At 54.1% G+C, this 27287-nt stretch overlaps 1 protein-coding gene across 13 annotated transcripts in view; it reads left to right on the top strand.

Moving 5' to 3' along the window:
- Nucleotides 1–26404, top strand: part of LOC105469980 (BLOC-1 related complex subunit 8) — a 48923-nt gene extending 22519 nt beyond the window's left edge. For 5 of the 13 annotated variants that reach the window (XM_011723928.3, XM_071087016.1, XM_071087015.1 and 2 more), the window contains 7 exons: nt 21271–21349; nt 22607–22810; nt 24167–24301; nt 24793–24940; nt 25112–25245; nt 25340–25433; nt 25970–26404. In XM_011723928.3, the coding sequence (XP_011722230.2) occupies nt 21271–21349; nt 22607–22810; nt 24167–24301; nt 24793–24940; nt 25112–25245; nt 25340–25433; nt 25970–26379 (1204 nt within the window). In that variant the 3' untranslated portion in view covers nt 26380–26404. Of the gene's footprint in view, nt 1–1911; nt 2260–13440; nt 13966–21266; nt 21352–22606; nt 22811–24166; nt 24302–24792; nt 24941–25111; nt 25246–25339; nt 25434–25601; nt 25714–25969 lie in introns of those variants that run through there. The other 8 variants (XM_011722678.2, XM_011726692.2, XM_011724571.2 and 5 more) reach the window with 6 other exon arrangements.
- The last annotated feature ends 883 nt before the right edge of the window (nt 26405–27287 follow it).

The following is a 27287-nucleotide window of genomic DNA, read 5'->3' as shown; positions in this document are numbered from 1 at the left end:
ACAGGAACAAGAGTCACATCCCCGTGTGGTTGTTAGCACACGACAAGGTGGTGGCAGCATTACTTTCATGGTCACAGTCCTCACTCCCTGTCTCTTTTGGGGTCCAGGGCTGCAGATATGGGCGACCTGGGTCCCTGGCCACCCTAACCCCTAGTTGCAGACCCAATTAGTCAGAAATAGCTGGCCGGGTGCCGTGGCTTATGCCTGTAATCCCAGCACTTTGGGAGGCTGAGGCAGGAGGATCACTTGAGCCCAGTAGTTTGAGACCAGCCTGGGAGACATAGCTAGACCCCCATCTTTTTTTCTTTTTTTCTTTCTTTCTCTCTTTCTTTCTTTCTCTCTCTCTCTCCTCTTTTTTGAGATAGGGTCTCATTCTGTCGTCCAGCCTAGAGTACAGTGGTGATCTTGGCTCACTGCAACCTATACCTCCCAGACTCAAACGATTCTCCTCCCTCAGCCTTCCCAGTAGCTGGGATTACAGGCATGTGCCACCACTGCCTGGCTAGTTTTTGTATTTTTAGTAGAGATGGGATTTCACCATGTTGACCAGGCTGGTCTTGAACTCCTGACCTCAAATGATTCACCCGCCTCAACCTCCCAAAGTGCTGGGATTACAGGCATGAGCCCCTGAACCCGGCTTAAATTTTTTTTTTTTTTTTTTTTGAGACGGAATCTCACTCAGTCACCCAGGCTGCAGTGCAGTGGCTCAATCTCGGCTCACTGCAACCTCTGCCTCCCGGGTTCAAGTGATTGATTCTTTGCCTCAGCCTCCCGAGTAGCTGGGACCACAAGCATGTGTCACCATGATCAGCTAATTTTCACCATGTTGGCCAGGCTGGTCTCATGTGATCTGCCCGCTTCGGCCTCTCAAAGTGTTGGGATTACAGGAGTGAGCCACCGTGTCCGTCCAAAAAAAAAATTTTTTTTAATTAGGCAGGTGTGGTGGCTTACGTGTATAGTCCCAGCTATTCAGGAGGCTGAGGCAGGAGGATCACTTGAGCCGAGGAGTTCGAGTCTGCAGTGAGCTATGACTGAGCTAGGGCACTCCAGCCTGGGTGACAGAGCAAGATCCTGTCTCTAAAAAAATAAAAATAAAAATAAAGAAAAGAAACAAAAAAAAAATGGCCAGGTGCGGTGGCTCACACCTGTAATCCAAGCACTTTGGGAGGCTGGGGGGGGGAGCGGGGCGGATCACCTGAGGTCAGGAGTTTGAGACCAGCCTGACCAACATGGAGAAACCCCGTCTCTACTAAAAATACAAAATTAGCCGGCCATGATGGTACACGCCTGTAATCCCAGCTACTCAGGAGCCTGAGGCAGGAGAATCGCTTCAACCCGGGAGGTGGAGGCTGCAGTGAGCCAAGATCATGCCATTGCACTCCAGCCTGGGCAACAAGAGCGAAACTCTGTCTCAAAAAAAGAAAAAGAAAAAGAAACAAAAAAATAATAAAGGCCTCAGACTAGCCTGGCCAAGAATCATCCCTGGGAAAGGGTAGGGCCCCTGGACCTTGGGCATTAGGGACAAGAACTCTCAGACTCTTGGAGTGAAGGAAACTGGATACAAAAATCTATTTCGACTTCGGAGGACCAGTGCCTGAGGACTGATTTCCAGAGGTGAAAGGGGCTTTCTAAAAAGGCAGGCTTGTTCCCTCATGTCTCCTGCCTGTTGTGCGGTAAAGAGGGAAGCTTGGCCTCCAGCAGACAGAATTTCAGGACATTTAGGATCTTGGGCTATCACCTGAGAGAGCAGGAAGCTGGTTTGCAGGAGGGAAGGCTGAGGTCAGGTAGTAACACTAGGCCCCTCAGAAAAAGGATGGAGCTCAAGGCCATGCCTCAGCCCCCGAAGAGAACAGAGGCCGGGGGCGCAGGGCCCAGCTTCCTCTCCCTCTTCTCTGTGTGACCCCCCAACAGGTGGCTGCCCCTCTCTGAACTTTGTGGCCGCTCCTGTGAACCGAGCAAGTTGAACCCAGTCTTGGCTTTCCCATCCCAACGAATGATTTATTTGGTTAAACTATGACCCAACCAGGTGGACATCTGGAAAATGCAAATGAAGAAGGGAAGACGAATTAAAAACATTTGTTCACCGCAACTTGGGTGCAATGAGTGTAGACATGCTGGGTGTTTGGCCTTCTGGAAGAGGTGTTTTTTTGTTTTATTTCTTTCTTTTGGTTTTTGAGACAGCATCTTGCTCTGTTGCCCAGGCTAGAGTAAAATGGTGTGATCTTGGCTCACTGCAACCTCCACCTCCTGGGCTCAAGTGATCCTCCTGCCTCAGCCTCCTGAGGAGCTAGGAATACATGCTCACACCAGCATACCCAGCTAATTTTTTTTTTTTTTTTTTTTTTTGAGACAGAGTCTTACTCTGTTGCCCAGGCTGGAGTGCAGTAACACAATCTCAGCTCACTGCAACCTCCACCTCCCAGGTTCAGGCGATTCTTCTGCCTTAGCCTCCTGAGTAGCTGGAATTACAGGTGCGTGCCACCATTCCCGGCTAATGTTTGTATTTTTAGTAGAGACAGGGTTTCACCATGTTGGCCAAGCTGGTCTCAAACTCCTGGTCTCAGGTGATCCACCCGCCTTGGCCTCCCAAAGTGCTGGGATTAAAGGAGTGAGCCACCGTGCCCGGCCTGTGCCCAGCTAATTAAAAATAAATAAATAAAGATGGGGTCTTGTCATGTTGCCCAGGCTGGTCTTGAATTCCTGTACTCAAACAATCCACACACCTCGGCCTCCCAAAGTTGTGGGATTATAGGCGTGAGCCACGGCACCTGGCCCACTTTTTTTTATTTATTTATTTATTTATTTATTTATTTATTTATTTATTTATTTCTAGAGACAAGTTCTCCCTATGTTGCCCAGGCTGGTCTTGAACTTGGCTCAAGCAATCAGCCCAACTCGGCCTCCCAAAGTGCTGGGATTAGAGGCATGAGCCACCACTCCCTGCCCCCTTCTGGAAGATTCGAGGCACAGAGTGGTCTGGAGACAGACTGTCTTTCTGTCTTTCTTTCCTTGAGTGTTGCAATCACAGCTCCCTGTGACCTTGAACTCCTGGGCTCAAGTGATCTTGTCACCTCAGTCTACCGAGTAGCTGGGACTGTAGGGGAGCGCTACCATGACTAGCTTTTTTTTTTTTTTTTGAGACGGAGTTTCGCTCTGTTGAGGCTGGAGGGCAGTGGTGTGATCTTGGCTCACTGCAAACTCCGCCTCCCGGGTTCACGCCATTCTCCTGCCTCAGCCTCCCGAGTAGCTGGGACTACAGGCGCCCGCAACCACGCCTGGCTAATTTTTTGTATTTTTAGTAGAGACAGGGTTTCACCATGTTAGCCAGGATGGTCTCGATCTCCTGACCTTATGATCCGCCTGCCTCAGTCTCCCAAAGTGCTGGGATTACAGGCGTGAGCAACCACGCCTGGCCTCTTTTTTCTTTTCTTTTCTTTTTTTTTTTTTTTTTGTTGAGACAGAGTCTCGCTTTGTCGCCCAGACTGGAGTGCAGTGGCCCGATCTCAGCTCACTGCAAGCTCCGCCTCCCAGGTTCACGCCATTCTCCTGCCTCAGCCTCCCGAGTAGCTGGGACTACAGACGCCCACCACCTCGCCCGGCTAGGTTTTTGTATTTTTTAGTAGAGACGGGTTTTCACCGTGTTAGCCAGGATGGTCTCGATCTCCTGACCTTGTGATCCGCCCGTCTCGGCCTCCCAAAGTGCTGGGATTACAGGCTTGAGCCACAGCGCCCGGCCTTTTTTTTTTTTTTTTTTAAGTAGAGATGGGGTCTCCCTATGTTGCCCAGGCTGGTCTTAAACTCCTGGGCTCAAATGGTCCTCCCGCCTCGGCCTCCCAAAGTGCTGGGATTACAGGCATGAGCCCAGCCAGATGCCATTTTTCTGAGAAGATTTAGAATGTGTCTGGGATCAGTTTTGGGTTCAGGGAACTCGCCCCAGCCCCGGCCTGTGAATCCCCATGGGGTGGGCAAGGAAGTTAAATCCCGTTTCTCAGCCTCCGAAGGGCTTCTCTGGGGCTGCATCCTAGGGACTTGTGTGGTTACCCTGATACCCTGGGGCCCAGGATTGAGTTTCCTGGACACTGTGATGGTGATTCTGGGCTGGACAGGCCCAGGCCCACTTCCCAGCCTGGGTGGGGGTGGTGAGACTGAGGTGTCACATGATGGCCCCGGGGTACAGCCCAGGATTGGGTGGGGATCTGGGGGTCTCACCATGTGGCCCTGGAAGAAGCCTGCTGAATCTTGTGTAAAACAGGGCAACTATCTCTGCTTTCCTGGGGTGTCTGGGGGTCAGGCAGGTCTTATATGTAAATGAGGTGGGGTGTGGGCCCGGGCAGACAGTAAGGGCTCAATAACAGAAGGTCCCATCTGGGCTGTGATCAAGCGGAGGTGTTTGTGAGCCCATCCAGGCCCCTTTCCTCTCCTCCCTCTGCCAGGTGCTGTTTCCCTCCAAGCCCAGGTTCACCCAAGGTCAAGGTGGGGCGTGAGGAAGGGAGAAATGGAGGTGGATCGTAATAAGAGTCATGGCTGCTGTGGGCATGAGCCTGCCTTGCCCACTGTTCCAACCTGCAGCCTGTGCCTGGTGCAAGCCCTGTCATCCCTAGCTGGATGCTGGCCTGGCTTCCTGCTCCAACAGGCCTTTTCTCCATGGAAGCCACAGGGTCGTCTGAAAATTCCGAATCAGACCGCAGTCCTCCCCTCCTCACACACCTTCCATGGCTCCCTCTTGCTCTACGTCCACCCTCTTTCTGTCCCCCAATGCCTCTCTGACCTTCTCTGTCTCCGGCCACCCCTTGCTCACTCCACCCTAGCTGCATGGGATTTGCCTGCTCCTGGAACCCACCTGCTTAGCACAATCCCACCTCAGGGCCTTTGCACCTGCCATTGTGTCCACCAGGCAGGCTGGCTCCCATCTCCCTGAGACACCTCAGAGACAGGGTCTCGCTCTGTCACGCAGGCTGGAGTGCAGTGGTGCGATCTCGGCTCACTGAATCTCCGCCTCCCGGGTTCAAGCAATTTTCATACCTCCGCCTCCCGAGTAACTGGGACTGCAGGTGTGGCGCCCCTACACATCACCACCCTGTGGCTGGTGTCCTGTCCTCGTCAAGACCACTCCTCTTCAGAGAAGCCCTCCTGGACCCTCTGTCCAAAGTAGCTCTCCCCCTGCCCCACCCTCCACTGCCTCCCCCTATTGAATTTCTTCCTTGAAGTCCTTCTTCCCAGATACAGTTATGGCCACTGTTGCCTCCCCCATCAGACTGGGTGATGGGGGAGACCTTGCTCTGCCCACCCCCTGCTTCTGCATCCCCGGCACCTGATGGGCTCCCAGACATTTCTGCAGGAAGATATTGGGCGCTGACAATGTCCTAAAGCCCCATCTCAGGGTCCCTGCTGGCTGCATCTTGGGGCTGCCGGGCTGTGTGGGCAGAGTCCTTTCTGCCCAGTGCTGACAGATATGCTAATTTCCCAAGCAGGGAGGCTGGGGCATCTGGGGATAAATTTCCAAGGCCCCACAGGGAGAGCTTTCTCTGGAACAAAGAGAGGAAAACCTTGGGCTGTCCCTGCGGCCACTACTGTGGCTCAGGGGACATCACTGGGGGCCTGAGAGAGCCTTGGACTCTAGCCTGCATGGGACAGCAGGGTCAAATTCAGAGTGTGGGGTCTCTCTTGGCTCCATGGGCTGGGTGACCTCTGACTCCCAGGTTCAAGTGATTCTCCTGCCTCAGCTTCCTGAGTAGCTGGGACTACAGGCGCCCACCATCATGCCCGGCTAATTTTTGTATTTTCAGTAGAGATGGGATTTCACTATGTTGGCCAGGCTGGTCTCAAACTCCTGACCTCAAGTGATCTACCCACCTCGGCCTCCCAAAGTAGTGGGATTACAGGCGTGAGCCACCACACCCGGCCTAGAACAGGACTTCTTGGCCAGGTGAGAGTGCCTGTGCCAGGTCAGGTTTGCCATGGATGGTCACCTGGACATGGTTTTCTCCCAAGCTGGGCAGTGGGACATTCAGAGGGTCAGTTCCTTGGCCTGAGAGGAGCATCAGCACTGTCCAATTGACTGTTTTGCTGTGAAGGTTGTTTAGAGGAGGGGCCACAAACTGGCAGCCTGTGGGCCGGATGGGGCCTTAAATTTGTTGTGTGGACCACGAGGTGTTTCAAAGAGAAGTGAATAAGTAGGGCCAGGCTCACACCTGTAATCCCAGCACTTTGGGAGGCCGAGGTGGGCAGATCATCTGAGGTCGGGAGTTCGAGACCATTCTGACCAACATGGAGAAACCTCGTCTACTAAAAATACAAAATTAGCTGGGCATGGTGGGGGCGTGCCTGTAATCCCAGCTATTAGGGAGGCTGAGGCAGGAGAATTGCTTGAACCTGGGAGGCAGAGGTTGCGGTGAGCTGAGATCACGCCATTACACTCCAGCCTGGGCAACAAGAGCGAAACCCATCTCAAGAAAAAAAACAAGTAGTTGCTGGGTGTGGTGGCTCACTTCTATAATCCCAGAACTTTGGGAGGCCAAGGCCGGCAGATTGCTTGAGCTCAGGAGTTCAAACCAGCCTGAGCAACCTAGTGAGACCCTGTCTCTACAAAAAATAAGATGTCAAAAAATCAAAAAATTGGCCGGGCACGGTGGCTCAAGCCTGTAATCCCAGCACTTTGGGAGGCCGAGATGGGGGGATCACAAGGTCAGGAGATCGAGACCATCCTGGCTAACCTGGTGAAACCCCGTCTCTACTAAAAAATACAAAAAACTAGCCGGGCGAGGTGGCAGGTGCCCGTAATCCCAGCTACTCGGAGGCTGAGGCAGGAGAATGGCGTAAACCCAGGAGGCGGAGCTTGCAGTGAGCTGAGATCCAGCCACTGCACTCCAGCCTGGGCGACAGAGCGAGACTCCATCTCAAAAAAAAAAAAAAAAAAAAAAAAAATCAAAAAATTAGCCACGTGGAGGGGCGGGCGCCTGCAGTCCCAGCTACTTGGGAGGCTGAGGCAGGAGATTGGCTTGAACCTGGGAGGCGGAGGTTGCAGTGAGCCCAGATTGTGCCATTAAACACCAGTCTGGGTGACAGACCAAGACCCCATCTCAAAAAAAGAAAAAAGAAAAACAGAAAACTGAACAAGTTGTCAGTGTTGCTTCTGTTTGTGAAGCAGTTGTTTGCTCATTGATGAAGGGTGACTGAGGGCCTTCTATGTACTAGGCTCTGGGGAGCCCGGCAGGACGAGATGCTCATCAAAGAAAGCAATAAAGAAACACACACCAAAAAATCTGATAGGGCTGGGTGCTGCAGAAAGAGTTGAATTTGTCCGGGCGTGGTGGCTTACACCTGTAATCCCAGCACTATGGGAGACCAAGGCAGGAGGATCACTTGAGGCCAGGAGTTCGAGACCAGCCTGGGCAACATGGGGAGACCCCCAGCTCTACAAAAAATACAAAAATTAGCTAGATGTGGCACCGTACTACTCCCAGCCACTCCAGAGGCTGAGGTGGGATGATCGCTTGAGTCCGGGAGGTCCAGGCTGCAGTGAGTTGAGACCACACCACTGCACTCCAGCCTGGGTGACAGAATGAGACTCTGCCTGAAAAAATTAAAATAAACATTAAAAAAAATTGGTGCCTCCAGAAAGAGGGTTTTCTGAAGGTCTTTAGAGGACATGGAGACACTCCTGGACTTGGGCAAACCTAGAAGGGTGTCCAGGGGTTGGACACAGTCCGGGAAAAGGGAGAGTGATGGGCAGGTAGAGGATCAGTTTGGGGCTGTTGTTGCAGATGCCCCCAAACAGGTAAAAGGTAGGCTGGGAGTCTGCTGGTAGACACCTTTTCAAGTGAGGGGAGAGGTGGGTGGGTCCCTGGGGAGTTTGCATGGACCCCTTGTAGACACAGGAAACCAAGGCTCAGAAAACATCACACAGTGGGCAAGTGGTGGGATCCTGGACTGACTAGCCCACAGCCCCAGCCCTGGCCTCTCTGTGCATGGCCAAAATGGGATCCTGGAGCGGAGCAGAGCAGAGGGGGCATCCCACAGGGGGTCCCACTCACCCTGGACTCCTGCCCCTCGAACAGGAGCTGTCCCTCCCAGGAGCAGGCCCAGGGAGAGGTGGGAAGGAGGGTCTGAGGGCTCCCCACTGGGCCTCACTTTCCCCATGGATGCCAGAGGGACCTATGGAGAAAAGGACCCCCATGGGGCCTTCCCCAGCTGGAACATTCTAAGATTCCTGGATTCTAACACTACCCATTCAAATCTAGCCTCAGATGCCCCCAGCCTGCATTTCACCCCTGGTGGGTGGAGACCACCCTGCCTTGGGAAGGAAGCCAGGCCTGTGTGGTGGCTCACACCTGTAATCCCAGCACTTTGGGAGGCTGAGGCAGGAGGATAGCTTGAGGCCGGAAGTTCAAGACCAGCCAGTGTGACAAAGTGAAACCCCCTTCTCTACAAAAATTTTAAAAATTAGCCTGGCATAGTCTGTTTAAAAGATAGGTGTGCGCTTGTAGCCCCAGCTACTGGGAAGGCTGAGGTGGGAGGAATGTTTAAGCCCAGGAATTGGAGGCTGCAGTGAGCTATGATGGCACCACTGCACTCCAGCCTGGGCAACAGAGTGAGACCCCATCTCAAAAAATAATAATAATAATTAAAAAGAAGAAACCCAGCCAGGTATGGTAGCCTGTAATCCCAGCACTTTGGGAGACTGTAGTAGCAGATCACACGGGGCCAGGAGTTCAAGACCAGCCTGGCCAACATGGTGAAACCCTGTCTGTACTAAAAATACAAAAATTAGCTGGGTATGGTAGCGCATGGCTGTAATCCCAGCTACTGGGGAGGCTGAGGCAGGAGAATCGCTTGAACCTGGAAGGCAGAGGTTGCAGTGAGCGGAGAACATGCCACTGCACTCCAGCCTGGGTGACAAAGCGAGACTCTGTCTCACAAAAAAACAAAACAGAGGAAAGCCAGAGTGTGGGTGATACCACTGCAGGGATGGGGGGCCCTACCTGTGTAATGGGGGGACCAGTGTGGATTGGGGGAAGTCTGTATATGTTTTCTGGAAGAGTCTGCATGCGTCTGGTGGGGGTCTCCACATTGTTCGGGGGAAAGGGGTCTGTGTGTATTTGGGGGACTGGCATGTGTTTAGGGAGATCTGTATGTGTCTGTGCATTTGGGGGATTGGCATGTGATGGGGCGTCTGGGTGTGTCTGAGTGTCTTCAGGTTCTGTCTATGCAGAGGGAACAGAATGTGTTTTGGGGACGTGTGTTTGGAGAGCTGTGTGGGTTGGGGGTTTGACGTACTGTGAACTACATGTATTTTGGGGACTTTCGCAGGAGGAATCCTTGTGTGTTTGGGGTATCTGTTATGTTTTGGGCATCTGTGGATTTTCCGCGGCTCTGTTTGGGGGTCTCCATGTGTGGGGAATATTCCTACCTCCCATTGTGCCCATACAAGGATGGAGTGACCCCCAACCCCATCCGCCCCTGTCCCCCAGCACTCCACCAGGAGCTTTCTGGGGCCCTCAATCTGAGCTGGGTTCCCCCAGGATGGAGAGGTGACCCCAAGGCCTTCTGAGAGGCATCAGGGCCCAGCGGCCACAAACGCTCCCCGCATCTATAAAGCACTTTACTATGAAGCCCCTCCCCTCAGTTCAGCCAGGTGGCTCCTGCTGCCCCCTGACTTTCCGGGGGAGGAAACTGAGTTCCAGAGAAGCTCAGCAACGGGGGAGTCACTGCCCGAGCCCACCCTGTCCCCTGAGTCCCTGAGGGCAGGTGCGGGGCTCCAGGGACCGCTGTGAACTGAGCCAGGCCGCCAAGTCACCTACCTGCCCCCCGACCTGGGCACCACCTCCCTAGGCCCCCAGGGGAGGAGGCGGGCCCAGGGCTCTGGCTGGGGAAGGAGGGTCGCCTGCAGCTGGGGTCGGAGCCGCTGGAGCCCCCAGGAGAGGGGAGGAGGGGTCCTGGCTTTCCAAGGGGCTCTTCCTGTCGCCCATAATGAGGTACTTGGGGAGCAGGTGATGAAACCACAGCCTGGGTTGCGTGAGGCGGGGCCACAGGCCTGATTCGCTGCAGGGCCCAGGAGCAGCGCCCCCTCCCCGCTTCATCGCCTCCCGCGGGCCCTCACCCCCACCCCCACCCAACCCACCTGCCTCTCACTTCTCCTTTCCCGGCCTGGGTTCCTCCGCCAAGCCATGGCCTCCCTGCGGGCTCAGGGGTCTGGCAAAGTGACTGCAGCTCAGCCCCCCAGTAAAGTCCCGCACGGGTGCCAAGAAAGGGAACTTGACTTGCTCCTAATCTTTTCTCTTAAACCCCTGCTGCAAAGCCTGTGAGGTTAGGATCCTGTGACCCATTTTATAGGGGAGGAAGCAGGTGACTGATGACAGTATTTCAAGGTGGTCTTGCAGGATGCGGCACTGACTCAGCACCCCTAGTTCCAAGACCCCAACCTTCTTCCTTTTGGCTTCCCAGAAGCCAGAAGAAAAGTTCAGTAGAGGCCCCTGTACGGTGGCTCACGCCTGTAATCCCAGCACTTTGGGAGGCCGAGGCGGGTGGATCACTTGAGGCCAGGAGTTCAAGACCAGCCTGACCAACATGCTGAAACCTCGTCTCTACCAAAAATATAAAAAATTAGCCAGGTGTGGTAGTGTGCGCCTGTAATCCCAGCTACTCGGGAGTCTGTGGCAGGAGAATCGCTTAAACCCAGGAACCAGTGGTTGCAGGGAGCCGAGATCACGGCACTGCACTCCAACCTGGGTGACAGAGTGAGACTCAAAAAAAGCGAGTCTCAAAAAAACAAAAAGTTCAATAGACCCCTGCTCCCTACCCTCTCCCCAGCTGGTGGGAGAAGGATTCTCACCCCCAATTAACAGGTGAGAAAACTGAGTCCTACCACGCAGAGAGGCCAGAGGGGAAGGGTCAGCGGAGGGGTGGGATTCCCTCCAGGACCCCATCTCCATTACTGGGGGGTCTAAGAGGCCTCGCCAGTCTGGGGAGATGATCATCTATGGCTTGAAGAGCTTCAGGGTAATGTTTGTTGATTGACTTAGTGACCACAGATACTGCCAGAGAATTTCTGATGCTTCCGTACTCCTGAGCTTTTCTTTTGTCCTCTCAATTCCCCCTAACCCTCACATTGCTCAGGCCTGGGATCACCAGGCTCGTCTTCTATCCCAGGTCACCAGCACATCCTGCCCCTTTGGTCACCAAATGAACAGTCCACTTCTGCCCAGGTGCCACCCCTGTCTCCATTCAAACTCCGTATTTCCCACTGGCTCAGCCTCTTCGTGTCACCTCACTCTAGCCTGAACAGACACTGCGCCCCAAGGCAGCCATAAGCAGCAGGGAGCTCTTTTATTTTTAGAGACAGAGTCTCATTCTGTCACCCAGGCTGGAGTGCAGTGGCCCCCTCATAGCTCACTGAAGCCTCCACCTCCTGGGCTCAAGTCATCCTCCCGCCTCAGCTTCCCAAGTAGCTGGGACTACAGGCAGACACCACCATGCCCGGCGAGATTTAAATTTTTATTTATTTATTTATTTATTTATTTTAGGCTGTGCACTGTGGCTCTCACCTGTAATCCCAGAACTTTGGGAGGCCGAGACTGGTGGATCACCTGAGGTCAGGAGTTTGAGACCAGCCTGGCCAACATGGTGAAACCCCATCTCTACTAAAAATACAGAAATTAGCTGGGTGTAGTGGTGGGCGCCTGTAATCCCAGCTACTCAGGAGGCTGAGGCAGGAGAATTGCTTGAACTGGTGAGGGGGAAGTTTCAGTGAGCTGAGATTGCACCACTGCACTCCAGCCTAGGTGACAAGAGCGAAACTCTGTCTCAAAAAAAAAGAAAAGAAAATTTTTTTTAGAGTCAGAGTCTCACAATGTTGCCAGGGCTGGAGTTCAGTGGCAGGATCTCAGTTCACTGCAACCTCTGCCTCCCCTGCTCAAGTGATCCTCCCACTTCAGACTCCTGAGTAACTGGGACTAAGGGGCGCACCACCACACCTGGCTAAATTTTTTATTTTTGTTTATTTATTTTTTGAGACAGGGTCTGGCTCTGTTGCCCAGGCTGGAGTGTAGTGGTGTGATCTTGGCTCACTGCAGCCTCTGCTTCCTGGGCTCAACTGATTCTCCCACCTCAGCCTCCTGAGTAGCTGGGACCACAGGCATGCCACCACACCCAGCTAACTTTTTTTTTTTTTTCCTAGAGACAGGGTTTTGCCATGTTGCCCGGGCTGGTCTTGAACTCCTGGGCTCTAGCGATCCTCCCACCTCAGCCTCCCAAAGCACTGGGATTACAGGCGTGAGCCACTGCGCCTGGCCCCAATTTTTTTTTTTTTTTTTTTTAGGGGCAGGGGCAGGATCTCACTATGTTGCTCTGGCTGGAAGCTTTTTAAGAAATCTTCCTTTTGGGCCAGGTGCCATGGCTCATGCCAGTAATCCCAGCACTTTGGGAGGCCGAGGTGGGCAGATCACCTGAGGCCAGGAGTTTAAGACCAGCCTGGCCAACATGGTGAAAACCCATCTCTAGTAAAAATGCAAAAGTTAGCCAGGCACAGTGGCGGGCGCCTGTAATCCCAGCTACTCCGGAGGCTGAGACAGGAGAATTGCTTGAACTCAGGAGATGGAGGTTTCAGTGAGCTGAGATCATCCAGTGCACTCTAGTCTGGGTGACAGAGCAAGACTCCACCTCAAAAAAAAAAAAAAAAAAAAAAGAGAGAGAGAGAGAGAGAAATCTTCGTTTTGAAATAAATCACATGAAGAAAAATGCACAAATCAGTAGAGTTGAGCTCAACACATTTGCACAAACTGAACACATCTGTGTACCCAAACCTGGGATCCAGGAACAGGACTTCCCCCGCCCCTGGGACTTCCCCCTTGGGCCACTGCCTAATCACAGCTGCTGCCCAGGGTGACCAATGTTCTGTCTGATGTCCATCAGCCTCACTGAGGGTTTTTTTTTTTTTTTTTTTGAGACGGAGTCTCGCTCTGTCGCCCAGGCTGGAGTGCAGTGGCCGGATCTCAGCTCACTGCAAGCTCCGCCTCCCGGGTTCATGCCATTCTCCTGCCTCAGCCTCCCGAGTAGCTGGGACTACAGGCGCCCGCCACCTCGCCCGGCTAGTTTTTTGTATTTTTTAGTAGAGACGGGGTTTCACCGTGTTCGCCAGGATGGTCTCGATCTCCTGACCTCATGATCCGCCCGTCTCGGCCTCCCAAAGTGCTGGGATTACAGGCTTGAGCCACCGCGCCCGGCCTTAATGGCACAATCTTGGCTCACTGCAACCTCCGCCTCCTGGGTTCAAGTGATTCTCCTGCCTCAGCCTCCCAGGTAGCTGGGATCACAGGCACATGCCACCACGCCCGGCTACTTTTTGTATTTTTAGTAGAGATGGGGTTTTGCCATGTTGGTCAGGCTGGTCTCAAACTCCTGACTTCAAGTGATCTGCCTGCCTTGGCCTCCTAAAGTGCTGGGATTATAGGCTTGAGCCACTGCGTCCAGCTGCATCAGTGAGTTTTGATTGTTCTGAAACTTCATGTAAATAAAATCACACAGCGCGTCCTCTCGGTGGAGTCTGGGATCGTCGAATTGGCCAATGGTCTCTGAGATGCATCCACGTGGTTGTGTGTAGCAAGAGTGCACCCCTTTTCTGTGTTGTGCCATAACTGATCATAGAATCGACAAGAACGTGTTGACCAACTCTCCCATTAAGGGCTTCCGCGTTGATTCCAGTTTGAGGCAATGATGTACGAAGCGGCAGAAAACATTCTTGTCTGTATGTTCAGGTGCAACTTGGACCCGTTTGTCTTGGGACACAGGGTAGGCATCTGTTCAGATTTAGTAGATGCCAGAGAATTATCCAAGTGTTTGTCCCTTTTTCCTCTACCACCAGCAATGCATGAGAGCTGGAAGTGGAAGAGCTTGCAAGATCATTGCTCACTGTAATGTTGAACTCCTGGGCTCGAAGAATCCTCAAGCCTCAGGCTCCCACGTAGCCAGGTGTGTGCCACGGCGTGCAGCTAATTTTCACTGTTTTTGTAGACAGGTTCTCGCTATATTGCCCAGGCTGGTCTCCAATTTCTGGCCTCAAGCAATCCTCCCACCTTGGCCTCTCAAGTAACTGGAAGTATCTGGGAGTAGCCAGGAGTTTGAGACCAGCCTGGGCAGCATACCAAATCCCTGTCTCTACAAAAAGTTTTAAAAAATTTGCTGGGTGTGGTGACACTTAGCTGTAATCCCAGCTACTTGGGATGCTGAGGCTGGAGGATCACTTGAGCCCAGGAGTTCAAGGCTACAGTGAGCTATAATTGCACCACTGAACTCCAGCCTGGGCAACAGAGGAAGACCCCATCTCAAAAACAAAAAAAATGACTTGGCTAGATCCCGTCTATTTCAAAGATTTAAGTTCATTGAAATAACACTGCACTTTCCTGTTGTGTGAGATTTGAGAAAATAGCTGTAAAACCACCTGGGCCTGTTGCCTTTAAACATGTTTTTTAGTTATTGTTTTAATTTTGAAATTATTATTATTTTTTAGAGACAGAGTCTCACTCTGTTGCCCTGGCTGGAGTGCAGTGGCTCAAAGCTCACTGCAGCCTTGAATTCTATTGCCTTTCAAAACAATTTTTTTTTTTTTTGACATAGGGGTCTCGCTATGTTGCCTAGGCTGGTCTTGAACTGCTTGAGCTGGGCTCAAGCAATCCTCCTACCTTGGCCTCCCAAAGTGCTGGGATTACAAGTGTGAACCATCGTGCCCAGCCCACTTTATTACTTTTTTAATGCTAGGTCCTGAGTCACCTTTCTAATCTTCTATGGTTGTTGGGTCTACTTAAGTTTTCTACTTCTTCTGAGGTCAGTTCTTGGCTCAGTGACTTGCACAGGTTGATGCTTAATAAATGCTAAGTATGAGGGTGCAACAAAAGGGCTAGGAAGGTGCTGGACTCTTAGTTTCAAATGCCCACCTCCCTCCCCTTCTGCTCAGGATCCCATCCAGCCTCTGCATCTACCTCCAACTACATGCCTCCTCCCCCAGGAAGCTCTCCTGGGTTTCTTCTCCTGTTCTTTCTTCTATGCTTCATTCCTTGGTCAATAGGTCCACCTCTCTGCCTCTGCGCTGGGCAGATGCCACAGCTCTCTGATTTCTGGCTGGACAAAGCAGGGAGGGTATGTGTGTGCGGAAGAGGCCTCCCCAAACCTCAGCTTCCCCCCTCGTGCCTGGCACATTCAGCCTGTGCCGCCACCTCCCCCAGCAGTTCCGATCACACCAACATCTGGAGAATGGGCCACCAGGGTCTGTCTGCGGCTCTGGGCAGGGATTTGCATGTAACTACAAATATACATACACACTCTGGCCTGCCGCCTCCGCATTCTTTGCCTGGCTCTTCACACCTGGGCCCGAGACAAGTCAACGCTGAGTGGCTGGATTTGCATGCGCGTGTATTTCTGGGCAGGGTATCAGCTGGGGCAGTCTGAGAGGAAGTTGTTGAGGGAAGCTGTAGGGTTGTAGAGGAGGTCAGTGACATCTCTCTTGATCTACTCTGCTCACCAAACCTTACTGTCCATTCCTAGTCCTTATCCAGAGGGGCTTTTAGTCTGGAGGAGACAAATCTGGATATATATACCCTCAATGCCATGGAATCTGAACTGGAGGAGGATGGTGACTGTGGGAGACCAGAAGAATGGCAGGGAGGACTTCCTAGAGGAATGGGTTTTTTGAACTGGGTTTTTTTTTTGTTTGTTTGTTTGTTTGTTTTTTTTTGAGACAGAGTCTCGGTCTGTCGCCCAGGCTGGAGTGCAGTGGTGCAATCTCGGCTCACTGCAAGCTCCGCCTCCTGGGTTCACGCCATTCTCCTGCCTCAGCCTCCCGAGTAGCTGGGACTACAGGCGCCCGCCACCACGCCCGGCTAATTTTTTGTATTTTTAGTAGAGACGGCGTTTCACCGTGTTAGCCAGGGTGGTCTCGATCTCCTGACCTCGTGATCCGCCCGTCTCAGCCTCCCAAAGTGCTGGGATTACAGGCTTGAGCCACCACGCCCGGCCTTGAACTGGGTTTTAACGTTTGAATAGGAGTTGGCTTGGTGAAAAAGGGGAAAGGCTCCTTCTAGTCAAGAGATATTTATCGAAGAGAGAGAAGCAGACAAGAGCTGATTTGGGAAGAGGACTTGAATGCCAGGCTAAGTGCTAGAACTTTCTCATAAGGGCAGTGGGGAGCCATGGAGAGTGTGTGAGCAGGAGAGGACCATGCTCAGAGCTGTGTGTTGGGTAGATTCCCTCAGGGGCTAGAGTGGAGGATGGCTTTGGTTCCACGTCACTGGGGTTCAGGAGAGTGAAACTCCTGCGTGCGTTCATCTGCACCTGTCAGGCCTGGCTCCAGAGTTGGTGTAGGGCCTGCTGGCTTCTGGAGGACTAAAGCACCCTGGAGTACAGTGACTTAAAGTGCAAGGCACAGGCCCAGCACAGAGGGGGCCCTACCCCCAATCTCTGTCCAGACAGACACAGCCCTTCCCTCCTCTCCAGCCGCCCATCATCTCCATCCTGGCCTCCAACAGACCTGCTCTCCATGGAAGCCATGAGCTGAGTCTTAAAATAATAAACCAAGCCCATCCCTTCTCTGCTTAAAACCTTCTCATAGGCCGGGTGCAGTGGCTCACGCCTGTAATCCCAGCACTTTGGGAGGCCGAGACGGGCAGATCATGAGGTCAGGAGATTGAGACCATCCTGGCTAACACAGGGAAACCCCGTCTCTACTAAAAAATACAAAAAACTAGCCTGGTGTGGTGGCGGGGGCCTATAGTCCCAGCTACTCGGGAGGCTAAGGCAGGAGAATAGCTTAAACCCAGGAGGCGGAGATTGCAGTGAGCTGAGATCGGGCCACTGCACTCCAGCCTGGGCGACAGAGCGAAACTCCGTCTCAAAAAAAAAAAAAAACCTTCTCATAGTGGCTCATGCCTGGAATCCCAGCACTTTGGGAGGCTGAGGCCAGTGGATCCCTTGAGGTCAGGAGTTCAAGACCAGTCTGGCCAACTTGTCAAAACTCTGTCTCTACTAAAAATACAAAAATTATGCCGGGCGCAGTGGCTCACGCCTGTAATCCCAGCACTTTGGGAGGCCGAGGCGGGCGGATCACGAGGTCTGGGGATCGAGACCATCCTGGCTAACATGGTGAAACCCCATCTCTACTAAAAATACAAAAAAAATATTAGCCGGGCATGGTGGCGGGTGCCTGTGGTCCCAGCTACTCAGGAGGCTGAGGCAGGAGAATGGCGTGAGCCTAGGAGGCAGAGCTTGCAGTGAGCCGAGATCACGCCACTGCACTCCAGCCTGGGTGAGAGCAAGACTCCGTCTCAAATTAAAAAAAAAAAAAAAAAAAAAAAAATTAGCCAGGCGTGGTGGTGCACGCCTGTAATCTCAGCTACTTGGGAGGCTGAAGCAGGAGAATCGCTTGAACCTGGGAGGTGAAGATCACGCCACTGCACTCCAGCTGGCATAACAGAGCAAGACTCTGTCTCAAAGAATAAAATAAAAGGCTGGGCGCGGTGGCTCATGCCTGTAATCCCAGCACTTTGGGAGGCCGAGGCAGGCGGATTATGAGGTCAGGAGTTTGAGACTAGCCTGACCAATACGGTGAAACACCGTCTCTACTACAACTACAAAAATTTTCCGGGCGTGGTGGCACATGCCTGTAGTCCCAGCTACATGGGAGGCTGAGGCAGAAGAATCGTTTGAACCAGGGAGGTGGAGGTTGCAGTGAGTCGAGATCGCACCACTGCACGTCAGCCTGGGTGACAGAGCGAGACTCCATTTCAAAAATATATATCTATTAAAAATAAAAAATAAAATAAAATAGGAAATAAAATAAAATATGCCCTCATAGCTCCACATCACTCTTAGACCAAAATCCACAGCCCTCCTCCAGCTCAGAAGGCCCACAGTGGGCCAGGTACAGTGGCTCACACCTGGAATCCCAGCCCTTTGAGAGGTTGAGGCAGGAGGATCACTTCAAGCCAGGAGTTTGAGACCAACCTAGATAACATAGTCAGACTCCTGCAAAAATAAAAATTAGCAGGGAGTGGTGGCACTCACCTGTAGTCCCAGCTATTCAGGAGGCTGAGGTGGGAGGATTACTTGAGCCTGGGAGGTCAAGTCTGCAGTGAGCTGAGATTGCACCACCGCACTCCAGTCTGGGCAACAGAGCAAGACTCAAAAAATAAATAAATATGGCCAGGCATGGTGGCTCACGCCTGTAATCTCAGCACTTTAGGAGGCCAGGGCAGACAGATCACTTGAGGCCAGGAGTTCGAGACCAGCCTGGCCAACATGGTGAAACTCGTCTCTACTAAAAATACAAAAATTAGCAGGGTGTGGTGGTGCATGCCCGTAATCGCAGCTACTCAGAAGGCTGAAACGGGAGAATCACTTGAACCCAGGAGAATCGCTTGAACCCGGGAGAATCACTTGAACCCTCCAACATCATAGCTGTTACTTTTTTTTTTTTTTTTTTTGAGACGGAGTCTCGCTCTGTCGCCCAGGCTGGAGTGCATTGGCTGGATCTCAGCTCACTGCAAGCTCTGCCTCCCGGGTTTACGCCATTCTCCTGCCTCAGCCTCCCGAGTAGCTGAGACTACAGGCGCCCGCCACCTCGCCCGGCTAGTTTTTTGTATTTTTTTTTTTAGTACAGACGGGGTTTCACCGTGTTAGCCAGGATGGTCTCGATCTCCTGACCTCGTGATCCGCCCGTCTTGGCCTCCCAAAGTGCTGGGATTACAGGCTTGAGCCACCGCGCCGGCCCCTCATAGCTGTTTCTTATCCCCCCTCAGGGCCCTGGCACCTGCTGTTCCTTCTGCCTGGAACTCACTTCCTGTCTCAGCTCTGAGGGTCTCAGTGCAGACAGAGACTGCCCAGTTCTCCCCCATCGCATGACCTCTGCCCTAGCCGTGGTGTCTATGTCTAAAATGGGGACAGATGGAGTGAGAAGGGGCTCGAGTCAGGTCTTCCATGCTTAAGAGACTCAGGCCTAAGCCCCAGCCCTGCCACTGCTCTCATGGGACCCCGGGCATCAGGGGCATTTCCGGAGTCATCTTGGCACTGGGACCTCTGGACCAAGGCCCCCCTCCACCCCCCAGGGACCCATCAGGGTGGGGGCAACACATCCCAGCCGTGGGAACAGTCCCGATTCCGGCTGGGGATTAAAATTAGCCCTGGAGGTTAAATTTAGCAAGTTAAGCCAGAGCTGAGGGTCTGGGACCGACAGCCTGAGCTCTACATAGTTGTGGGGGCTCAGAGACCCAGCCCAGAGAGGGCAGAGGGTGTGCCTGGGGTCACACAGCATGCCATATATGCCAATCGAGGTATCTGACACTTCCGGGCCCTGGGATAATGGAGGGCCTTTCCCAGACTGCTTGGGCAGGGGTCTGGCAAGCCCCTGTGACCACTCCCAGAGAACAATCTGGATTTCTTTCTTTCCTTCTTTTTTTTTTTTTTTTTTTTTGAGACTGAGTCTCACTTTGTTGCCAAGGCTATCAAAGTCTCGGGATCTCGGCTCACTGCAACCTCTGCCTCCCAGGTTCAAGAGATTCTCCTGACTCAGCATCCCGAGTAGCTGGGTCTACAGGCGCCCACCTCTATGCCTGGTTCATTTTTGTATTTTTAGTAGAGATGGGGTTTCGCCATGTTGGCCAGGATGGTCTCAAATGCCTGACCTCGTGATCCACCCACCTCAGCCTCCCAAAATACTGGGTGGCATGAGCCACCGCGCCCAGCTGGATTTCTTTTTCTTTTTAAGACAGAGTCTTGCTCTGTCACCCAGGCTGGGGTGCAGCGGCACTCCTGCCGCAGCCCCCCAAGTGGCTGGGACTACAGGCGTGTACCACGACACCTGGTTAATTTTTGCATTTTTAATAGAGCCAGGGTAGGTTGGATGCAGTGGTAATCCCAGCATCTTGGGAGGCCAAGATGGGTGGATCATGAGGTCAGGAGTTTGAGACCAGCCTGACTAACATGGTGAAACCCCATCTCTACTAAAAATGCAAAAATTAGCTGGGCATAGTGGAGGGTGCCTGTAATCCCAGCTACTCAGGAGGCTGAGGCAGGAAAATCGCTTGAACTTGGGAGGCGGAGGTTTTAGTGAGCCGAGATTGCGCCATTGCATTTCAGCCTGGGCAATAAGAGTGAAACTCATCTCAAAAAAGCAAAACAAAACAAAAAAAAAGAGACGGGGTTTTGGCATGTTGGCCAGGCTGGTCTTGAACTCCTGATCTCAAGTGATCTGCCTGCCTGGGCCTCCGAAAGTGCTTGGATTACAGGCGTGAGCCACCGTGCCTGGCCTGATCTGGATTTCTTGGTAACTTGTTGCCAAGCCTGGTGGTGGGTGCTCAGCATTTCATACCAGCCCATTCACAGAAGAGCAAACTAAGGCCTGGGGAAAGGGCCTTCTGTGCTGAGGGCTGCCCTGAGGGTCAGAGGGAAGGCCAGGCCCGAGCGCAGGTCCGTGTGACCCTGGAGAGGCCCCTTGCCTGAAGCCTCAGTCACCTCTGACATGGTAGAGGCTGGGAGGTGGAGTGTGGTCACACAGTTGGCGGAGCGGGGACGTCCCCTGGGTGTCAGGGGATGTCTGTACAGCGGGCGGTGGCTGCAGGACGGGCCACGTGATTTGATTGTTCCCAGGAACCTCGCATGGGGGTCTCTGGGGAAGGCCTGGACCCCAACATAGTCCAGCAGTCTCCTCCTGGGACTCCTACCAGGGCAATCTCACATCTCCTTGAGTGGGGTACAGGAGTTCTTCCAAGTCACCAAGTGGATGCCAGGCCCACATCCTGGCCCAAGGAGTCCGAGCTGGAGGCCTTTCCAGTGTGTGCCTGCATCCTCCTGCTACAGCAGCCTCAACCTCCCCAGCTCAAGTGATCCTCCTACTTCAGCCACCAGAGTAGCTGAGACTACAGACGTGTGCCACCATGCCTGGCTAATTTTTGCATTTTTTGTAGAGCCGGGGTTTCAACATGTTGCCCAGGCTGGCCTCAAACTCCTGGGCTCAAGTGATCCTCCCGCCTTGGCCTCCCAAAATGCTAGGGATCACAGGCGTGAGCCACCATGCCCCATTTGGTCTAAACATGTTTATTGAGCCTCTACTGCATTCTCCGGCTGGCTGGGGGCGGAGTCTGCGACAGTGACCCAGCCTGCCTTGATTTTCCCCATCATCTTCCCCTCAGTGACTGGCAGGGGCAGGTAGAGGAGAGGCGTGAGGCTGGGGTACCCCTCTCCACTCTCCACCCACTCACTCTGTCCTCTCCCTCTTCTCCTCCTAGACAGAGATCGCTCCACTCAGCCTGGGACGATGGGGAGGAAAAAAATCCAGATCTCCCGCATCCTGGACCAAAGGAATCGGCAGGTGAGTTCCACCGGGTAGAACAGTGGTTGGGAAAGACATTCCTAGCAGGGGGCGTGGCCTAGGCAAGGGGCTGACCTGACCAATTGAACTGCAGGGGAATGAGGAGGCATGAGGAGTCCTGATGCCGTGTCAGCATTTCTTTATTTTCTTTTCTTTTTCTTTTTTTTTTTTTTTGAGATGAAGTCTCACTCTATTGCCCAGGCTGGAGTGCTATGGTGCGATCTCAGCTCACTGCAACCTCTGCCTCCCAGGTTCAAACGATTCTCCTTCCTCAGCCTCCTGAGTAGCTGGGATTACAGGCACGCACCACCACGCCTAGCTAATTTTTCATTTTAGTAGAGACGGGGTTTCACCATGTGGGCCACAGTAGTCTTGAACTCCTGACCTCGTGATCCGCCGGCCTCGTCCTCCCAAAGTGCTGGGATTACAGGCATAAGCCACTGTGCCCGGCTTGTCAGTGTTTCTTGTTTCCCCTCCCTCCCTTCCTCACTCCCTCCTTCCCTCTCTGCTTCCTTCCCTCCCTTCCTCCTTCCCTCCCTCCTTCCCTCCTTCTTTCCCTCTCTCTTTCTGTCCTTCCTTCCTTTTTTTTTTTTTTTTGAGACGGAGTTTACTTTGTCACCCGGGCTGGAGTGCGTGGAGCGATCTCAGCTCACTGCAAGCTCCGCCTCCTGAGTTCAAGTGATTCTCCTGCCTCAGCCTTCCGAATAGCTGGAATTACAGGCGACGGCCACCACACCCGGCTAGGCTAATTTTGGTAGTTTTAGTAGAGTCGGGGTCTCACCACGTTGCCCAAGCTAGCCTCGAACTCCTGACCTCAATCAATCCTCCTGCCTCGGCCTCCCAAAGTGCTGGGACCTCAGGCTGAGCCACCACGCCCGGCCTGCTCATTTTCATGATCACTTATTCATTTTTTCTCCCTGATGGCTGGAACCCCAGCCACAGGGGAGATGGAGCTCGACACAGCCACACCCAACTCAGAGGGCCAGAACAGAGGGAGGCCCAGAACTGGGAAAGCCCAGAGAGAGCATGTGGGCTCTGCTTAGAAACCCAAGGCACACTTCTCAAAGGGCAGGAGACATTTGGGCTGGGTTTTTAAGTTCCAGTAGGAGTTTGCTAGGTTGTGACATGAGAATTACCAGCGCAGCCAGAAAGAATCCTGAGGTATGTTGGAGGAAGAGTTAGGCCCTGCCACTTCCCCCACACCACCCCACATTTGTCTCTTCTTCTCTCCCCTACCCCTGCGGATCCTGGGTCCAGGTAACGTTCACCAAGCGGAAGTTCGGGCTGATGAAGAAGGCCTATGAGCTGAGCGTGCTCTGCGACTGTGAGATAGCCCTCATCATCTTCAACAGCGCCAACCGCCTCTTCCAGTACGCCAGCACGGACATGGACCGCGTGCTGCTGAAGTACACGGAGTACAGCGAGCCCCACGAGAGCCGCACCAACACTGATATCCTCGAGGTACCCCAGGTCCTCCTCCCCAGCCCCACCAGGCCCTGTGCACACTGCTTTCTCAGAGCCCAGGGACTTTGCACAAAAGATGAGCATCTTCATCTGGCTTTGCGGGCTGATGTCCTTTATTTCTGCTGTCCCTAGAGTCGGGGGACCTTTCTAGGGACAGCAGAAATAAAGCACATCTGGCAGGTCGCGGCAGCTCACACCTGCAATCCCAGCACTTTTGGAGACTGAGGCAGGGGGATCACTTGAGGTCAGGGATTCTAGACCAGCCTGGCCAACATGGCATAACCCAGTCTCTACTAAAAACACAAAAATTAGCCGGGCGTGGTGGCTCATGCCTCTAATCCAAGCTACTTGGGAGGCTGAAGTAGGAGAATTGCTTGAACCCGGGAGGCGGAGGTTGCAGTAAGCCCAGATCACGCCATTTCACTCCAGCCTGGGCAACAGAGCAAGACTCTGTCTCAAAAAAATAAGTAAATAAAATATCAAATAAATAAATAAACAAAAAAGACAGAGGGGTCTTCACTGGGATGGGAAGCTAAAGCCTAAGGGCTGCGGAGAGCAGCGGGCTAGGACTAGGCCTGGGAGTCCTCAGTATTTTGGAAGTGTGGGGCAGAAGGTGGCAAAGAAGAGGTTGGGGTCCAGGAGTGTGTGGTTCTGTGGCCGCAGGAGAAGGCAGCTCAGGAAATATGCTGGCGTTTCTTAAGCAGCTTTTTTTTCTTTTTTTGAGACTGAGTCTCGCTTTGTCACCCACTCTGCAGTGTAGTGGCACAATCTCAGCTCACCACAACCTCTGCCTCTCAGATTCAAGTATTCTCCTGCCTCAGCCTCCCGAATAGCTCTGACCACAGGCATACGCCACCATGCCTGGCTAATTTGTATATTTTTAGTAGAGATGGAGGTCTTACCATGTTGGCCAGGCTGGTCTCAAACTCCTGACCTCAAGTGAATCTGCCTGCCTCAGCCTCCCAAAGTGCTGGGATTACAGGCGTGAGCCACCGCGCCCAGCCTCTTAAGCAGCTTTTGATGCCAGGCTATGAGGCTGCAAGTGGGGGCAGAATGGAGGTCCTGGAGTCATGTCAGGAGCAGCATTAGGACAGTGCCAACAGGCCTGCATGAATCTCAGCTCCTGCTATGTCGATCTGGGCAGGACCTTGGGCTCTCTGGTCCCAGGGGAGGAAATTGCTAGATGGTATCTCACTGGGGTTTGGTCAGTGGGGTTTGGCTAGAGCAGGCCATGCCTGCATTCCTCCCCACTCATGGAGCTGGATGGGGATAGTCTCTCCCCTCTCCCATAGAACTGGGTTCCCTGGCTAGGGTAGGGGTAAGCGTCTACCCTGTTGTCTCCTGTCCCCATAGACGCTGAAGCGGAGGGGCATTGGCCTCGATGGGCCAGAAATGGAGCCAGATGAAGGGCCTGAGGAGCCAGGAGAGAAGTTTCGGAGGCTGGCAGGCGAAGGGGGTGATCCAGCCTTGCCCCGACCCCGGCTGTATGTAAGTGACTCCCTGGCTCTGTGAATGAGGCATTCCTCCTACTTCCTAGGCCCAAGTTGTTGAGGCTGGTACTGAGAGAGGGGCTTAGAGCCAGAGATCCTGGAGTTTGGAGGCAGGTCTCCACCTGGTTGGGCAGGAAAGGCTTCTTTGAGAAGTGGGCACCATAGCTGGGGCTTTGAAGGATTAATAAGAGTTCAACAGGTGAACAGTTCCTGCCTTCATTTCATCTTTGATTCATCAAACACTCTGTGCAGCCCCCTCAGTGCCAACTCTACACTAAGTGAGAGGCCTTGGCTCTGAACCTACCTGTCAAGGACAGGCAGTCAGACAGAAGCTCCCCAGCCTGTGGGATTAAAGCAGGTAGGGAGCCTGGTGGGAGGTGCAGCAAAGGCTTCCTGAAGGTAGAGCTGGGCCCCTGAACTCATCAGGATTTTCTCCCTTGGACCCCATCTGGCCTGGGGTCCTCTGACCCATCCTCTCTCTACCCAAAGCCTGCAGCTCCTGCTATGCCCAGCCCAGACATGGTGTACGGGGCCCTGCCACCACCAGGCTGTGACCCCAGTGGGCTTGGGGAGGCACTGCCCGCCCAGAGCCGCCCATCTCCCTTCCGACCAGCAGCCCCCAAAGCCGGGCCCCCAGGTGAGCATGGGACAGTGGGGTGGGGGTGGGGTCCTGGGGGGCTGTTTGGGTGCATCTTGGCTCTGGCACTGCCGGACTGTGTGCATCACCTCTAAACCTCAGACTTCATTAGTTGACATGGCCCACCTGTCCTCTCTCTCTGGGGTCTCTCTGGGGTCTCCTCTTCCCCAGGCCTGGTGCACCCTGTCTTCTCACCAAGCCACCTCACGAGCAAGACACCACCCCCACTATACCTGCCGACGGATGGGCGGAGGCCAGACCTACCTGGTGGCCTGGCTGGGCCCCGAGGGGCACTAAACACCTCCGTGAGTGAGGGGAGGGTGTGGTGGGGCTGATGAGGGCAGACAGGGCAGCCTGGGGTGTGGGCCTCAGTTTCCCCTTCACCCTCTCTCCGCACAGAGAAGCCTCTACAGTGGCCTGCAGAGCCCCTGCTCCACTGCAACCCCTGGACCCCCGCTGGGGAGCTTCCCCTTTCTCCCAGCAGGCCCCGCAGGTACACCCCCTAACCCGCCCCGCCCCGCCTGGGAAGCGTCCGCACTCCTGCCCTCTGGGAGTTCCACACTCTCCCACCCACCAGAACTCAAAACTCACCGGGGGTGGTCAGGTTTGCAAGAGGCTTAAGGAGAGGTCCAGGCCTCAGCCCCCAATTCCTGCCCACCAGAATATGGCCTGGGAGACCCTCCACCGCCCCCTGGCTTGTTGCAGCCCCCCACCCTGGCCCCCTGGCAGCCCTCGAGGGGTGATGGGCCCCCCGCCGTGCCCTCCCAGCCCAGGTAAGTGCCCTGACGACGGCCCCAGCTCAAGTCCCGCTCCTCCAAAGCCCCTGCCGCTGCTGACCTCTGGTGGCCATCCCTGGTACTGCGCACACTTCCGGTGCGGATGGGCAGTTATTTTGAGGCCCCAAGAGGGACCGCCACCCCCTCCTTTCCCAAGGTCCTCCTGCCAAGCCTTTGCCCACGCTGTGCCATCCCCTGGCTTCCTTCCCTTCCTCGCTGAGCTCACGGCCTCCCTCTCTCTTTCCCCCTGCAGTGGGGGCCGAAGCCTGGGCGAGGAGGGCCCCCCAACCCGCGGCGCCTCCCCGCCGACCCCCCCAGTCAGCATCAAGTCCGAGCGCCTCTCTCCGGCCCCCGGGGGCCCCGGCGACTTTCCTAAGACCTTCCCCTACCCCTTGCTCCTCGCCCGGTCCCTGGCAGAGCCTCTGCGGCCCGGGCCCGCCCTGCGCCGGCTGCCCTTGGCCGACGGCTGGCCCCGGTAGGAGACCCCTGGTGGCACAGGCCCAGGACTCTCGCCGGGCACGGCGAGGGCACGTGGGGACCCCACCTCCCTCCAGGCCTCTTCAGAGAAGACTCGACAGTGACGGCCCCCTCCGCGGTGGGGGCTTGGACTCAATCCATGCTGGGGGGACTCCTTTCCTTCTTCCTCTTTGTGTGTATACCTAAAAATAAAACGCGCGTGGCGTCCGTGGACCAGACTGACTGTGGCTGCTCAGAACTCGCCTCATTCTTGCCTAGTCTTGGCTTGGGGTGCCCCCTCCAGAAGCCGACCTGAGATGAGGACTCAAGAGACCGTGGGGTGTCCGGGAGGGCTGCCAGGTGCAGGGGTGGGGAGGCGAGGCGGGAGGAGCCCTGCAGGGGACGCGCACCAGCAGCGGGTGCTTAGCCCGCGCGGGCTTCTGAGGACAGCATAGAGTGATCGTGCACCTAGAATGGTCCCACTCCAGGGGTGAGGGCCCCGGCTATTTCCACTCCAGGGCCAACAGCCAGGGCTGCTTCTGGCGCTGTGGGTCATGGGCTCAGGGGCAAGCCTCTAGGGCTGGGTCGTATGGCTCCAAAAGCAGCAGCTGGGAATCCTGAATGTCGGGCTCCCAGGGCACTGGGAGCACCCCTGAACTGCTCCTCTTCTTATTTTTTATTTTATTATTTTAATTTTATTTTATTTGAGACAGGGGCTCCCCGTATCACCCAGGCTGGGTTGCAGCGGTGCGATCTCGGCTCACTGCAACCTCCGCCTCCCGGGTTCAAGGGATTCTCCCGCCTCAGCCTCTGGAGTAACTGGGACTACAAGCGCCTACTACCATGTTAATTTTTGTATTTTTAGTAGAGACAGGTTTCGCCATGTTGGTCAGGCTGGTCTCGAATTCCTGACCTGAGGTGGTCTGCCTGCCTCGGCCTTTCAAAGTGCTGGGATTATAGGCATGAGCCACCCAGCCCTGCCAACTGCTCGTCTTTTGAATGGGTGTATCTCTTGAGCCTTTGACCCAGCAACTGATTCTACCCAAAGGACAAGAGAGCAGGGTGTTTACACACCCACTCCTGGGGCTGCAAACTGCCCCCCACTCGGGCCTGTC

This window comes from Macaca nemestrina, chromosome 20 (genome assembly GCF_043159975.1).
Source record: "Macaca nemestrina isolate mMacNem1 chromosome 20, mMacNem.hap1, whole genome shotgun sequence".
Lineage (NCBI taxonomy): Eukaryota > Metazoa > Chordata > Mammalia > Primates > Cercopithecidae > Macaca > Macaca nemestrina.
Note: the sequence above shows the minus strand (reverse complement) of the source record. Positions and strands in the feature narration are given on the sequence as shown.